General features: G+C 36.9%; 1 protein-coding gene across 3 annotated transcripts in view; it reads right to left on the minus strand.

The window, feature by feature from the left end:
• The window catches only part of LOC107684821 (ecto-NOX disulfide-thiol exchanger 2-like), a 201,363-nt gene that overhangs the window by 4,636 nt on the left and 180,703 nt on the right, over positions 1-16,024 (minus strand). For all 3 annotated transcript variants that reach the window (XM_016481183.1, XM_016481182.1, XM_016481184.1), the window contains 3 exons: positions 10,730-10,786; positions 8,999-9,101; positions 1,992-2,077 (listed from right to left, as the gene is read on the minus strand). In XM_016481183.1, the coding sequence (XP_016336669.1) occupies positions 1,992-2,077; positions 8,999-9,101; positions 10,730-10,786 (246 nt within the window). The remainder of the gene's footprint in view (positions 1-1,991; positions 2,078-8,998; positions 9,102-10,729; positions 10,787-16,024) is intronic.

Genomic DNA, 16,024 nt, shown 5'->3' on the forward strand with positions numbered 1-16,024 from the left:
TCTCTCTCTCTCTCTCTCTCTCTCTCTCTCGCTCTCTCTCTCACACACACACACGTGGGAAATGTGTGTGTGGTCCTGCTGTGAGCGTGAGAGCTGAGCTTTACACCCGCAAGCTCTTTCTGTCTGCTCAAGGGCTGTTTACTCAGCAGAACATTAGAATGGCAAGCAGACCGCCATACTTTCAGTGTGTGTGTGTGTGTGTGTGCAGGTGCTGTAAAAAGCAGTAAATACATTCAGTCTGAGTGAGTAGCCTGTGTGCATGTGTCAAGGTTATAATCACTAATGAAAAGTTTTATGAAGATGGAAACTGGTAAAATAAATATTTTTTGCACTCTATCTATCCATCCATCCATCCATCCAGTATAAATGCATGCAAATTACAGTGAAGTGCAACAGTTACCGTACAGTGCTCAGCAGTGGTCAAAAAGGACTTAAACAGTGAATTTTGGATCGATTTCTTCTTGTAAACTCAGAGATGTGGATTTGGCTGGCAATTAAATTACCACACAACCTTGGTGTCTGTCAAAAAACTGGGGACTTTTACACGGGTGGTGGGAGAAAAACACAGACATTCTGGATTCGGACGGCAGTAAAATCCCAGACTAACCCCTGCAAGTGTAGAAAATGGCTTACATCCCCACAAGAAACAATTACCGTCCGAATCGGGCTTACCATGAGAGCGATGTCTGATTTTTGAAAGTGCAGATTATTTTCAATGAACCAGTTGAATTGATTCACGAATCACTCTAAACGATTCATTCACGAGTTGGACCATTTGCAGCTGTTCATAAATAAACAGCTCAATGATTGAATGATCTTGTCAAAATGAGCCAAGAACAGCGACATAGTCTGAGCTTGAATGTACATGTTACTGATGGTACAAAACGTAAGTTAATAATGCTGAATTTTAGTATTGATTAGTGTACAGTAAATGAAAATCATATTTATGTCATGATTCAGTTATTTGTGAACTAAATCTGCATTTGTGTGTCACACTCTCTAAGGGGTTGGTTATTTTTGGTAAAATAATGCAAATTAATGCCCATCACCCACCGCTGTAGCCGTTTCAAATTATACAAAACCACATACTTACACAAATGTTGTTTTTCTTAATTTTTGAAAAACTATATGGCATATTATTTTTAAAATACTATATGACATACATGTTTGCCAGCTTGAAATATTAGTAGCTTAAATGGATATTTTAGTACATTAAAGTTTGGTGTTTTAGTAGTGTATAAAAAGTTTTAGTAATAGAAGTTAATAAAACTTACAATACATGTTACATGAATGCACTAATCTTTTTTTTATTAGTGTTGAGTAATGACTAGTCTGACAACAGCTGGCTGCAAAAATAACAGGGTTCATCGATCAGTACTAATTACTTTTGATACTTAAGTACATTAAATAAAGTGTTTTTTGCACTTTTACTCATACAATTGAAATCAAGTACTTCTACTAGAGTCATATTTCATTAGGGCATCTGTACTTTTACCCGAGTACTTGATTTGTGTTCTTCATCCACCACTGATCAAAGGCCCAAAAAAAGAAATAAGACGCTCGCTACTTTAGTCTCAAAAGAAACACTTGAATATAATTTAAAGGTTTTGTCATGAGCAGCACAAACTTTGGTGAGTCCAGCGATTAGTTGTTCTCCTGTGTGGGCCTTATGACTCAAGACGCTGAATCAGAAAGACTCCGGAGACGCCAGAGTGATGATAGCCACAATTTACTGCTAAATCTGACACTTTTATAGCACATTTAATTTTCAGTAAGTACTGCAGCTGCATTCTTATAATTGTGACAAATAAAACTTTGCGCATAAACTTCAAAGACGTTACTGTTTCAGGGTGCAGTTTGTTTGATGGAACGGCTGCAATAAACCATAAAACTACTGAAGCTAAATAAAAAATTAAATTGCATCATTATAACTAACTGAAAATGAGAAGTAAAAATAAAAGGAGTGAAATGTGTGTGTGTGTGTTTCATACCTTGGTGTCCAGCCGCTGTAAATAGGAGCAGATATATTCGATGCTGGCTCCAAAAGGATGGACATGAAGAAACGTTGAGATAATTCCTGTGGAAGAAAAGCCAAAGATGAATCACTGATAGATTTTTCAGTACAGTATAAATATAAAATCTGTTTCAAAACCTTTCAGAAGCTGCCAGTTTTTAAGACCAAGTACGAACTAAAATTAACTTCATAAATGACTGATTTTATACACTGAACAGTGTATATATATATATATATATATATATATATATATAATAAAATGACAAATTACTGTATTTTGAATAAAGTATATTTATATAAATAGATAAATTGGCTTAATATATAAATTAATTCGTATTTGTATAGTTATTTAAAGGGCACCTATTATGCAAAATCCACTTTAACATGATGTTTGGACATAAATGTGTGTTGGCAGTGTGTGAACACAACCACCCTACAATGACAAAAATCCACCTGCTCCTTATTTTTGAATCCCCTTTAAACCAAGTCAGTCTCACTCGTTTTGATTCTCATGCAGTGTGATGTCACATTCTATAGGGTGGGGCCACAGGGGTTGATTGACAGCTGTGCATTGCTATAGTTTCCACCCTCAGCGGTTGTACGCTGTCCTCTTTTTCTCTGCGCTCGAGCAGCTGTAACGTCAACAATGTCTCGCAAGCAATCCCGATGCTCTGTGTTTGCATGTAACGCCCGTTTCATACGCTAGGGGTTGCACCGACTAATCGACTGGTCGACTTCAATGCTCTGCCATGACGCTTTAAGCTTGACGTCGACTAGTCGCTGGTCCTATAGAGGGCGCAACAGGATAAGAAATCTTTGAAGGACTTCCACATTTACGCTCCTTTTCCAAACAGTTAAAATGACAAATAAATGCATACTCTGAAAGCGCTCCACAAGACACGTGTGATTATGTTACTGGATGCTCGAAATTGAACGGGAGAATGCATGTTTTAAACAGCTTATTGTACAGGTAAGTTAATCGCTGTTCTAATCTAATGCGCTGCTGCACTGTAACGCACACACATAGGCTACAGACAGTAGCGCGTACATCACGCGCACAGAATCATTCAGCGCGGAAATGTATTGTCAACACTGTTCTGTGATTTCTCAATAAAATAGCTTAGAAACTGAAAAGTTCAAACATATATTTCTTAATAACTAAATCCCACAGCTTCACTACTAGTAGAGAGACGCTGCCAGGTAGAATTAATTCACACACGCAATCGCTCTCACTAATGCATTCATATTAATGTCATCTTTACTGAGCTACTCTATCTGTATCTGATTTAGAACGAGCAGAAATCTATGAGAAATATAACGACCCAAAGACAAAAGAACTGATAAAAACGAGCTGTTATAGGAGCAATAGCCATGTGGGCAGCGCTGTGTCATATGCCATAGCTGAGCACAAGGTGTTTATCACAGCTCCAGACTTATTTGTTCATTAATGACGTCATCAGCGACTAGTCGACTTCGACTCGACTTTCATCACATAAAAGTCGACTTAAAAAAATCAGAAGTCGTTCAACCCCTACCGCACGTGTAAGCAGCGCGTATTTTTTTCGCCGCGCATGTTAACAGATTAGAGCATTCACACCGCACGCAGAGGCGGTGTGAATGTAGCAGGAGCAGAGCAGTGCCGCGATAGTTTCGGCGCCGAGTCTATTTGTGCTTACGCTGAATTAAAGCCACAGTGCATTTTTCCTGATCAAAATTGACCTGATTAACATGAAAAATTACACATTTCACTGTAAAATCATTTGAGGTGTTTTGTGTTTCACAACCACGGGGTAAAAAGGCACACAGTATTGATAAATACTTTAGCTAAGTTTATACTTAGTTAATACTTGTTCAAAACAATCACTTTAGCAAAGTTTGTACTAGGCTATTTTCTGCTTATTTTGATAAATAATGTTCAATAAATATACTGTCATTAAAATGTTAATATAAAAATATATTTTAAAATACAGAAACAAAATATAAAGTAAAGATTCTGAAAGCATTGAAGGAGATCCCATAATAAGTTAACATAGATTTACAGTAGTAACAACAAATTGTATTTTATTATATGAAATGATTAATATCATGTTTTTACATATGATGGTTTCATTATAAACATGGTGATTATCTCTAAGGTGGACACCCAACATAATAGGCTATATGATATTTACCATCTGAATCTAACCATGTGTCATGTCAACAATTGGAAAAGTCAGCCATCTATTTATTATCATGTTAATTATTGTGCCTTTCGCCCCAACAGCAGGGGCGCTTTTACCCCAAATACCATACTTTTACATATTCTTCTAGTTATTGAAAAACTGTTGCTTTAATTATCTTAAACCAAACTGATAATCATTAAGAAGACCTTTGTCTCAAAATATATTCAATAAATTTAGCGATTTTCATTTGCTACTTAAATCTACAACATTAAAAAAATATATAGGCTATATTAGAGTTAGCACAGAATCAACTACTCGAAAACACATCACTGCCAGGAGTTATTGCCCAAACTTCAAAGGCCTGTTTACAGTATTAAAACTAGAGGCATTTATTAACTTTAAGATTACTTTTTATAATGTAAATTATATATGTACAGCATGTTATATGCACATGACAGAGGGGAACAAGGCTGCATCACAGCATGCTGCCCATATCTAAGCACATGACAGACAGTTGTCGGAGAACACCTGAAAAGCGTGACCGAATGAACGATACTCGTCTGTATTTGCAGTACACAAACCGCGGTTCAGTTGCGCGACAAACGCTGCCAGTGTGAAAGCACAATGGGCGCGCACTGCTCCCGCTCAGCATACGCGCCGCTTCTGCGCTGCCTCTGCTCACGCGTGCAGTGTGAGACGGGCGTAAGACTGAACATAAGAGTCTTCATCTTCTCCCAACATCTGAGCTGCTGAGGACACTGTGGATTACTTTAATTTTTCAAGGTAATGCGCCTCAAAATCTACCTAAATACGTGTATCACTCCAGACTCCTTTGTGAATGTCATGTCGTTATAGTGCTTAGTGTTTCAACCGTATTTGTGTGCCTACATTAAGTATTTTTTAACTGATCAGTGCCGCGTTTGTGAGATTAGTTCTGTAACATCGCACCGTTTCGTCCCACTTTCAGTGCATTTGGCTTCCCATATGTACGGCTGAACACCGGTTCTCTCCTCTCGGTTATGTTGCTTCTACCGGCTGTTTATTGCTGTAGATATGCAATGCAGAGAGACATATACGCTACTCCTCTTCTGGAGATGGGGTGGGAATATACAGCTCATTTGCATTTAAAGTGAAACACTCCAAAACAGCTCTTTTTTAGACACACCCCAAAAATGACATTTTCCAGCTGTTATAATAAATGATCTGTTGGGTATTTTGGGCTGAAACTTCACAGACGCATTCTGGGGACACCCAAGACCGATATTACATATTGTAAAAATGTGAAATATAAATATGTTATTAATGAATTTACATAGAACTGTTTAGGTTATGTTTTACATAGGGGTTGCACCAACTAATCGACTTCAATGCTCTGTGACTTATTTGTTCATTAATGACGTCATCAGTGACTAGTCGACTTCAATCACATAAAAGTCTACTTTAAAAAAAAAATCAGAAGTCGTTCAACCCCTAGTTTTACATTTACATTAGTTATTTATATAAAGTTTCTTCATTTAATAATAGAAATTAGCAATGAAATCCATTAAAAACTTACTATTTTACAAAACATCATAATTATTGACATTTCATCCACATTGGATAAATTTATTCTTGTTGCATTTTGCCATTGCTTGCTCTACATAGAATACAATGCTACCTCAGATCTCAGCCCAAATGAGGTAGAAGACAGAATAATTCTTGACTTGAGAGCGTGCCTATGAGGCCCTAAAATGCTGTCTAAGTAGGCAGCTCACTTGGTTTTGGAGCAGAGCGCTACTGCATCAGCAATTGATATTTCCAAGCGCCGATTCGCAAATGATTCCAAATACTTGATTTGTTTTCCCTCAAGTGGATGTCCACATTGGCTAACTCTGCCTCTTGAACTTTCTAAATGATTATGAGTGTTTAATTATAGTTTTGATGCTGTTTGGCGTAATCAAGGCTGTTCTTCGGCCTTCTGAGTGCTTCATTCACACACTCAAACATATGGAATATAACAATAACGGCTGCTATTAGCACTTCTGGTTTGAATGTGATGGGTGCGCGCTGATAACTCAATTATTCTGAACGCATTATGTTCTGATCAGGAAAGCAAAGCAGCTCTCCAGAGAGAAGCGCACAGGTGCCGCACAGTCAATATTCCATTAGTCTTGATGGACTATAGATATATAGTTTATATATTATACATGGTTTCATTTCCGTGTGTTTGGATTACCATGTCTTTCCACTTGCACACATTGATCCAAAGCCAAACACTGTTAGGTGAAAGAAAATGGAGCTTTTATAACGCAACACAATGTTTTATTAATTCATGCATGTCTGCTAGAAGATATAATGCTGTATGCGCTTAAACAAACACCCTAAACTGGCAGCTGTGCTGGCTACTTAAAATCCAATAAAATGTACTCTACCTCATGTCATTCAAACCTGTGTGATTTGCTTTTTTTCCCAGTTAAAACAAAACGAGAAGTTAAGCAGAGACTGGAAAATCAGCAGTGAACAGATGCTGTAAACCTCCAAAAATGACAGAAAGCATCATAAAAGGAGCTCATATGACTTGTGCGCTATATTCAGTTGTCATTTGCATATATACGATGACCATCACATTGCTTGAGAATAAGTGGAAAATAGTGCAAGAGTCAAATGTACAGAGCCTCGCACATGACATATAGAAGAATATGTAGATACGACGACTTAATCATTTGTGGCCACATTTCATTCATTTCCTTATGGGAACAAATTCTTAATTCGTGGCCACAGTATCTTAAAGTTAAATCTTGAAGTTAAACAGGCTTGGAGCAAATAGAAATTCTTTACATTTATATAGAGTTTTTCAGGACCCACAAACACAGCACCTATCAGTGGAGGCTCCAGTAGAGACTGATGTAGCCAATTAAGTGGGGATTATTAGGAGACCATGATGGATAGAGGTCAATAGAGGAAGCCCAGGGGCCAGTTGCATAAACCTAGCCTCTATGTTAAGACACTGTCTACAGTTAACCAAGGGGTAATCAGTCTTTTTATATTATTATTCAATTTACACTAATCTATGTTTTTATGTAACAAAAAAAAGTCAGTCTGGAGTACCATATTTGATACATCAGGCTTTTATGGCTAGTGATATGGAGCTCATAAGGAAAAAGAAAATGTTATTTTTTTAATTTTATTCAGAGGCCATAACGGAGCAAAATATACAATTAGGTGCAGCTGCTGATATTTTTATAGCCAAAAATAAGATGAAAAAATAAGATGAAACAACGATAGTTTGTAAAGTAAAGCAATGAGATCTTTGTAACAGAACAGCAGACTACTTACAAAATGCATATGTCACTCTTTGCCTCCCAATAATGTCTTAGAAAGATGATGTTTGACTGCTTAGTTTTATTATCAAATCTCTATCGTTTTCATTATGGGGGGCAAAACATATAATGCAATGCAATACAACGATGATGAGAGATAAACAAATACTGTACATGAGCCTGAGGATCATATTTGATACTCGCATTTAAATGTGATTTTTCTATTTAAAAAAAATAATGCATGGATAATCACGTAAACCTAAGCTGTGTCAGTCCAGTTAGCTGAAATATTACTAACAATATCAAAGTTATTCTTACGTTCACTTTATAAATACATTAAAGATTTCACAGCAAAAACACGTCTCATGACCTGAAGGTGGACATTTTTACAATTATACTAAAAAAAAACTTGCTAAAGTATAAACTACCAATTAGAAGGCAATCTTGTAGCACATTGTCTGCAACAGGATTTTTATCAAAGTTTTGATCATTTCGAGCCCTTAGAAATATGTGTATCAAATATGATACAGTAAGCCTTATTTAACCTCCATTTATTAGCCTCACTATACTGTGGCATTAGCACTGACATAGACCGCAGAGGAACGCAGTGAGTGAAGGACATCAAACCGCCTGTGCTGGACGATTTGAAGAGCTCAGATGCTGTCGTGTGCTCTGGCTCCTCTCTGCTTTCAAAAACACATTTGATTTGCTACAAGAACGCATTGAATCGCATTGTGACTGCGTTATGTCTGGATGCGAGCATGGTCTCTTCTCCTTTAGCTCCTCCTCAAACACAGCATGAGCTCAAACAGATCTGATGGAAAGAAAGAGACTGACGGAGGAGCATCCACTCCACTAGAGCTTACTGAAGCTGCTTTCTTCATCAGAGAGCAATGTGCCGGACATCAGCTCGGTCAGCACTCTTTCCAGTCACTGGACTGGCAAATAAGCCAAATAAAATACAAATAAAACCCTGGCGAACATGCTGTGCCAAGCCAGTTACACATGCAGAGAGTGCTGCGTGTTCTTCATCACACACATCCACGTCTGGATTACATCTTTCTCTTATGCCATGACAATCAGTTTCTCATTCTGGAAACCTGAAAATGTTTTTGGCATAAGCAAATGTTCATGTGATAAGTGACTCGGGATCACTGAATTTTTGAAAACCATCGCCACTCCACTTTGTGAACTCGGTACTACCTCAGGGTGTGCATTTGTTTTTAATAATTCAAGCGTCCAGAGTCAATTATGTCTTCCTTTCTGGCTGTTTTTGGCCATGGATTTTGGCAGCCTCTCTCTCACGGCTGTGCTGCGGATGACATATTAAAGTTCCTCATTAAAAAGCATCTGAGGTGACTCATTTGAGGCTCATTTGGCCAGGAAATTAACACCTGCACCCTAGAAGTAGAAGACATAGCTGTGGATGATGAAAATAATGAGAAGAGGTTTTTTTTTTTTACAGTCTTGTGTCTGATGAGATAAAGTGTGAAAAGTGCTCTCAGTTGCCCCTTGACGCTTACCCACGAGCAGAGCCTCTCTCTCTGACTTCACCGGGCTGGGAGGCCCTTTCTCCGGCAGGCTCTCCTTCTCCTGGCTGCAGGACACCACAGCCGCCGCCGCCTCCTACAGTAGGAAATAACAACACAAGAGAAAGTTGTTTTCTTCTCACGGCCCTCTGCCCCTCCCTCATTACCCCGGCCCTCTGATGGGCTGAAATCTCCTCGCCCAGTTGTGTCAGAGTGATTTATCCCGTGACAAATAAAGTTCTCCTGCGCTCGATTGGCCTGTAATGATCTGTCATGTTCTGCGAGAGGATGGAGGAGGGGAAATGGGACAGGAACAGGGTGTAGGGTGATGCACAGGAAGGAAAATATAGAGAGAAAGAGCAGCAGAGTGGAAGGAACAAAAGGCTGGAACAGAATAATAGACACGTTCCACGAATAGGGTGCAAAATATACACTTTTTTTCTTCTATAAATGGTCAGAGAAAGGAGGTGCTTAACCTTTAGTCAAACCAACATTACATGATCCTTTTTTATTTTCTAATTATTTTCTATATGGTTTGCAATTTTTGCAACCGTGTCAGTAGCTGTGATTTTGTTATTTTCTACCATTAAACAAACAGCACATTTTTTAATATCTAAAATAAAAAAAATAAAAAAATATATTAAAATAAAAAAAGTATTAAAATGTATAAATAAATAATTAAATGTGACCCTGGACCACAAAACCAGTCATAAGGGTAATTTTTTTTAAAATTGAGATTTACACAAAGCTGAATACATAAGCTTTGCATTGATGTATGTTTGTTAGGAGAGGACAATGTTTGGCTGAGATACAACTATTTGAAAATCTGGAATCTGAGGGTGCAAAAAAAACAAAATATTGAGAAAATCATCTTTAAAGTTGTCCAAATGAAGTTCTTAGCAATGCATATTACTAATCAAAAATGATAAATAAATAAATAAATAAAATTGAAACTACTGTTCAAAAGTCTTTTTTTTTAAAAAGAAAGCAATACTTTATTCAGCAAAGTATTTATTAAATAGATCATAAGTAACAGTAAAGACATTTATAATGTTACAAAACAATTTGATTTCAAATAAATGCTGTTCTTTTAAACTTTCATCAAAGAATCCTGAAAAAAAAGCATCACAGGTTTCCACAAAAATAAATATTAAGTAGCGCAAGTGTTTTCAACATTAATAAATAATCAGAAATGTTTCTTTACACTAAAGACTGGAGTAATGATGTTGGAAATTCAGCTTTGGCTACAGGAATAAATAAAATTTTCAGGAATAAATTATAAATTATATTCAGACTGAAAACAGTTATTTTACATTCTAATAATGTGTCACAAGAAATAAATAAATAAATATATATATATATATTATATAGTTTTGAATATTAAATTCAGCCTTGGTGAGCATAACATACTTTTTTCAAAATCTTTTGAATAGTTGTGTATATAATATCAAGTCAGAAAGTCAAGTCAAGTAAAAAAAAAAAAAACCTACAGACATTTGATATGTTTAAAGCTCATAGAAGGCTAATTTTATAAATGATATTTCTTACCTAACATTTTCAACTCACTACATAAACTTTTTTTTGTGCAATGTGTGCTTCTAACATTCACATTTTTCCCCCCAAAAAAAGCCATAGCACCCCACAGTGTACCGTACTCCTGGAAGGTGCCTGTATGAGGTGTGATGAGGAGCGCTGATGTGGATGAGAGCAGCGTCTCTCACTTACGCTGGCGTGACTGGTGCTTTCCTCGCCTCCTCTGTCCTCCCGCTCGGCCGTCTCCAGCTAGTCAATTAAAAGAATGAGAGAGCTGTCAGCGAGTAATATGTCACAGGCTCGCGCTCACACACGTTCACACGGGGAAACTAAAGGACGCGGGACACACCGCGGGGCAGGGAGCAGAATCACAGGCCTGACACGCCGAGAGCCGAAGGTCACGTTTGCAAATGGATTTCTCTAAATGCCAAATAAGCAGCAAAGCTCCAAAGCATTCGTCCTGCTCAATGAAACTCTAATTAAGCGCAGCGTAAATGCAGAGTGAAGGAAGACATTTCAAGCCACTCGGCTGAGATTAGTAACGCAATCTGATGCTGACGCAATATTTAGTGGCGTTTGCCATCACTATTGTTATTGCTCATGCTTATGGTTAGGGATTTGAACAAACCTCAAATCCATGTATTAAGCTCTGGATTAGCACCATCTGGGCTACATACACAAACGCTATCTCAAATCACGCGGTTTGTCGAGGAGAGGCACGTTATTACTTTTCTAAGTGATCTGATTTGCAATTTTCGGCATGCTGTGATAAAACAGGTGAAGAAATCCCATGAAAGACCTAAGCCATATCTAGATACCAGAATATTAAAGGCTCTGTCTGGCTTTTTTTTTTTGGACTTGTGGCAGCATACAGAGTGCCCTGGGGGCGCCAGAATATAATAAAAAATCATGAAAATATTGTCTGGCCAACGGCAAGTTTTAGAGGGCCAAACACCAATGACATTTTCTACAGAAAATGTAAACACTTTGTATTATAAAGCGGATTGCTTCAGCTCTAAATATGATTAGATGAATCCCATTTAAAGCTATTTTGAAATAGCCAATACACAGTATGTACACCCGTGACCACATCGGTGGAATTCTATATTTGTTTAATGAAATTAAAATAAAATATAAAATAAAAAATATTTTGATTCTTGTAATTAATACATATTTTTTTAATTACTAAATAAATGGTAACAAATTTAATTCTTTATGAAAAACCCCTTGAGATGCATCATCTCATATTCAAGGGGGTCCTAGTACACAAAAAATAATTAATAAATATATAATTAACAACAACAACAATAATTTGTTTCAAGGGGGTCCAAGTACACAAAAATAAATATATAAATATTTAATTAATAACAATAATAATAGTAAGTTGTTTCAAGGGGGTCCTAGTACACAAAATAATAAATATATAAATATTTAATAATAATAATACATTGTTTCAAGGGGATCCTAATACACAATAAATTAATAATAATAATAATAATATTTGCATCTTTTATCGTATTTCTGTTAAGTAAAAGGCCTCTCGTGGTTTACTGCTTTTTAATGCAGTGAGTGAATTCGGGACGGCGCACAAAACTCTACGACAGATATTCTAGGATTCTAGAAGAAATATAAATGAAGTTTATCACAGCAAGAGACGGAAGAGCAAACACTGAGACGCACACGTACAGACTGATGTACGACACACACAACACATTCATCCAGCAGAAAACAATAAACTGCTCTCGCAAGCGATGGGCACAGATCTATAGGAGGAACGGCTGTGTTAAAATTGATTTTCATTTCTTCCATTAATGAGTCTGTCTCAGGTGATTCATCAATGCACACGCTGATGCCTCGAACCCTCCTTCAGCACGGATCAGTGGTGGCGAGATAAATTCCACCGCAGCGTGCCAATCAAACCTGTACCACATGCAGACATTTCTCCTGGTCTGAATGATGAGCAGCCGACCAACCATTTCCAAAATGATTAGTCTTGGAGGTGATGAAGCCCAAACTTAACCTAAAACGATCCGCTCCACGGTACCAGATAAGGAAAAGTGAGATAACAACATCTGTCTGTACAAGATAACAGGCTATCAAATTTGAGGCATGCATCGTTTAGCCTTCTCAAATTGTCAAAGTTAAATTTGAAACTCAGTCTGATTTAAATGTCACTTTTCCCAAATTTCATACATGAATGAGCATGCTTTTGCTGTGTTCGTCCCCTAAGCAACACAGTTCCCGTGTTTTGGTGAATAAGAGCTCTGTTGACGCGGTTAATTGAAAGCGGCTTGTTGTAGCCGCTGGTGTGGCGAGTGGCTGGAGCTGCAGAGCTGCCATTAGCTCTGAACACCTGAACGCTTCAAGAGGACCAAACGCAGGATTGTTTTGCATTTCCTGTCTGGATTTTGAGGAAAAACCTTTCGAATTTGTTGCATGGGCCTGCTCATCCACATAAATTATATGCAAGGAGCGTGTTTCTCTCACGTCAAGATTGCGTGAACCCACACCATTACGAGCATAACACGCCAATGTGACAACACAAATGTGCATGTCAACATGAATTCATCAAGAATTCAATACAGTGTTGAGAGACAATTAACAGTGAGAATTAAAAAAAGACAAGACAATTAAGTGTGAAATATTATCAGAAAGATGATCATTTAAAATGTAATTCTTTGTGACTATTATGGACAGGATTAGCATGAGTAGGAGGATGAAATCCGTTGAAGAAATCCATTAAAATACATTTATATAAATAATGAAATTTGAAAAGTTAGTTAGAAAAAAATATATATTTAAGGGGGAATATATATATATATATATGAGTTCGGATGCAAAAGCCTCTAAGTGCTGTCTGAAATTCTCTTCTAAAATGAGCATTTTTCTCAGGCTTCTATATTTATGTTCAGTTATTGAAAAGAAAACCTAAATAACCTATTCATTGCCATTAAAGTGAAATTACTAAACCTTTTATAATATTAAAAATATGTCATTTTAGTTATATTAATAATTTTAATTAATGCTAAAAACACTTAAATGAAAGATGTACAAAATTAATCTGACATCAATTTTTTGTTTGTTTGTTTATTTATTGTATTTATTTATGTCTATTACAATGGGAGTACCAGAGGTTTGTATCAGTATAGATAGATAGATAGACTTCAAATCCAAAATGTCAAGAACCACTGTTTTAAACACAGTACCTGCATTATTTTCCAAACATCCCCACTGCATCATTGCCATCTTATCTCTGAAATTATGCCTGTTATGTTTATGCATTAATATAAAAGCACTCAAATGTCTGAGTGCTTGTAAACAGGGGAGTCTAATGCAAGAATTTCACACTGCTTTTCATCGTTTTGAACACTGAGACTCATCCTGAGCTCATGTTCCTTTAATTAGAGTGCAGGGAATCAGATATTCCCGTTCTGATCTGAATCCCTGGAGAGCGTTCAGCAGGACAGACTCATTAATACACGCCGTCCTCAAACTGACAGCCGTCTCGTCTCATCTCATCTCCTCACCAGACAGAATCTCATTTTAGAAGAAAAGTTCAGAAACATATATTAATTTTTCAGAAAATTTCAAAATTCATATATGTATAACATTGTGTGTCCAGCTGAAAATGTATTAAAAATTTCAGTGCAAAGTGGAGAAAAGAAAGAAACAAACAAACCCAATTCTAATAGAAATTAGATAGAAATTGTTGAGTGTTTTTTTTAAACCAGAGGTTTTAAACCAGGGAGTTTATTATTATTATTATTATTATTTTTTTTTACTTATTATAAAAAAATTAAAAAATGAATAAATAAATAAATATTCGCGAAGCTTGAGCAGTTGCTAGAGAAACGGCACAAAGGAAAAACGACGACATTAAAAACACATAACGAGAGACGAGCGTTATAAGAAGATCAACAGCCTTGACGCCGCACGCAGATCAGTTCATCAGTATTTAAAGAGAACACACGCTGTGCACCATCACTTTGGGCTGCTTCATTAAACTGAATGTTAGGATGTCTGAATAGCTATTGCTTTCACTTGAAACCTAGCAATACCGGTTCCAATAGGTCAAGATTTGGCTGGTTAGAATGGAGCAGTTGATGTAGTATCTATCCCAGCTAGACCCAAAAAGCACTGACGGACAGTAGTTTCTAAAGTAGTTTTTTTTGCAAGCAACATATGCAAGCGGTGCCCAGTATTTTTTTACAGGGCTCTTAAAAGCGTGAAATGTATTTTCAAGGTCTGCTGCCTTTGACATCACAGCTAGGTGCAAGCAGGATCCAAAATGAACACTCACTAAGCGCCAAATGAGATTTAACATGGGCATTGGTGGGTAAATAAAACACAGTTACTTGCCAGTTGGCCAGTGAACTGCAATTTCACATGATTTTAATTCAATGATGGGCTGATTATTGTAGATTGTAAGCAACATGGGTGACTAAAATAAAAAACATGGAAGTAAAGAAGGCAGATGCAATTTCACTGGCTCATGTCATATACACTGTAAAAAAGGAGTGTTGTACTTATTAATAAAACTTAGTGGAATATGTTTTACAAGAAAATGCATGTTTAATTCATGTTTAAGTCAATGTGTTACTTGCTGTTTCTTTGTAATTGTGAAATTTACAAGCGATTTCTGAGTTTGTTTTAAAGTTAGGTTAGGCTATATCCACATTAATCCAGATATATTTGAAACTGGCAGCATTTGTGAGAAAATATTCTATCATCTTTGCAGGAATATAATATGAAGATTGTGAAAAGTAGCATTTATCGTAAGCAAAAATGTTAAGTAAATAGCAGACACAACTACACATATCTATCGAAACAATATGCATCACATGACTGAACATGTCATTGTTTTCATGAACCTTGTTCTCACAATCATCATTACAATGCAAATTTATCCACTTAGGACTGCTTTTTCAAAAGCCTCCATTTTCGCTCGACAAAAACACCATCTCAGTGGGGATGAAAAGCCAAAACTGAGAAAAAGATGCGGTTTGTCTGAATTAATATGATTGCACTTCCAGAGTTCCTGTGCTAACTGCTATTGAGATGAATGGGAATGCTAATGGATAGATAGCAGCAGGTATTATGTAGACGTCCTTGACCTAGAAAGCCTTCGATACCCAAATATGCCGTTTTTGGACTGCTCACCAGGGTTTGAGACGTCTTGCTATCAGATAATTCAATCTCAGGTGTTATGACTGTGTTGAATATGGCTTTATTTGATTACCTCTAGCTCATAAAGACATTTCAACAGTATGCAGCTGATATGACAGCTGTTCCCCGACCTCCAGAGCTGCCGTGCCAGTGACATTCAGAAACGGCAGGGAAAATATCGGTTTCGGTCAGAGACGAGTAAATAGATTTTGTGCCTTGAGGATGTTTGTATATCTGTAGCGGCTCAGGTGAGGGACTGATTAAATCCAAAGCTGGACACACACACACACACACACACACACACTCTCTCTCTCTCACTCA

Source organism: Sinocyclocheilus anshuiensis, unplaced genomic scaffold (genome assembly GCF_001515605.1).
Source record: "Sinocyclocheilus anshuiensis isolate Anshui unplaced genomic scaffold, SAMN03320099.WGS_v1.1 scaffold121, whole genome shotgun sequence".
Lineage (NCBI taxonomy): Eukaryota > Metazoa > Chordata > Actinopteri > Cypriniformes > Cyprinidae > Sinocyclocheilus > Sinocyclocheilus anshuiensis.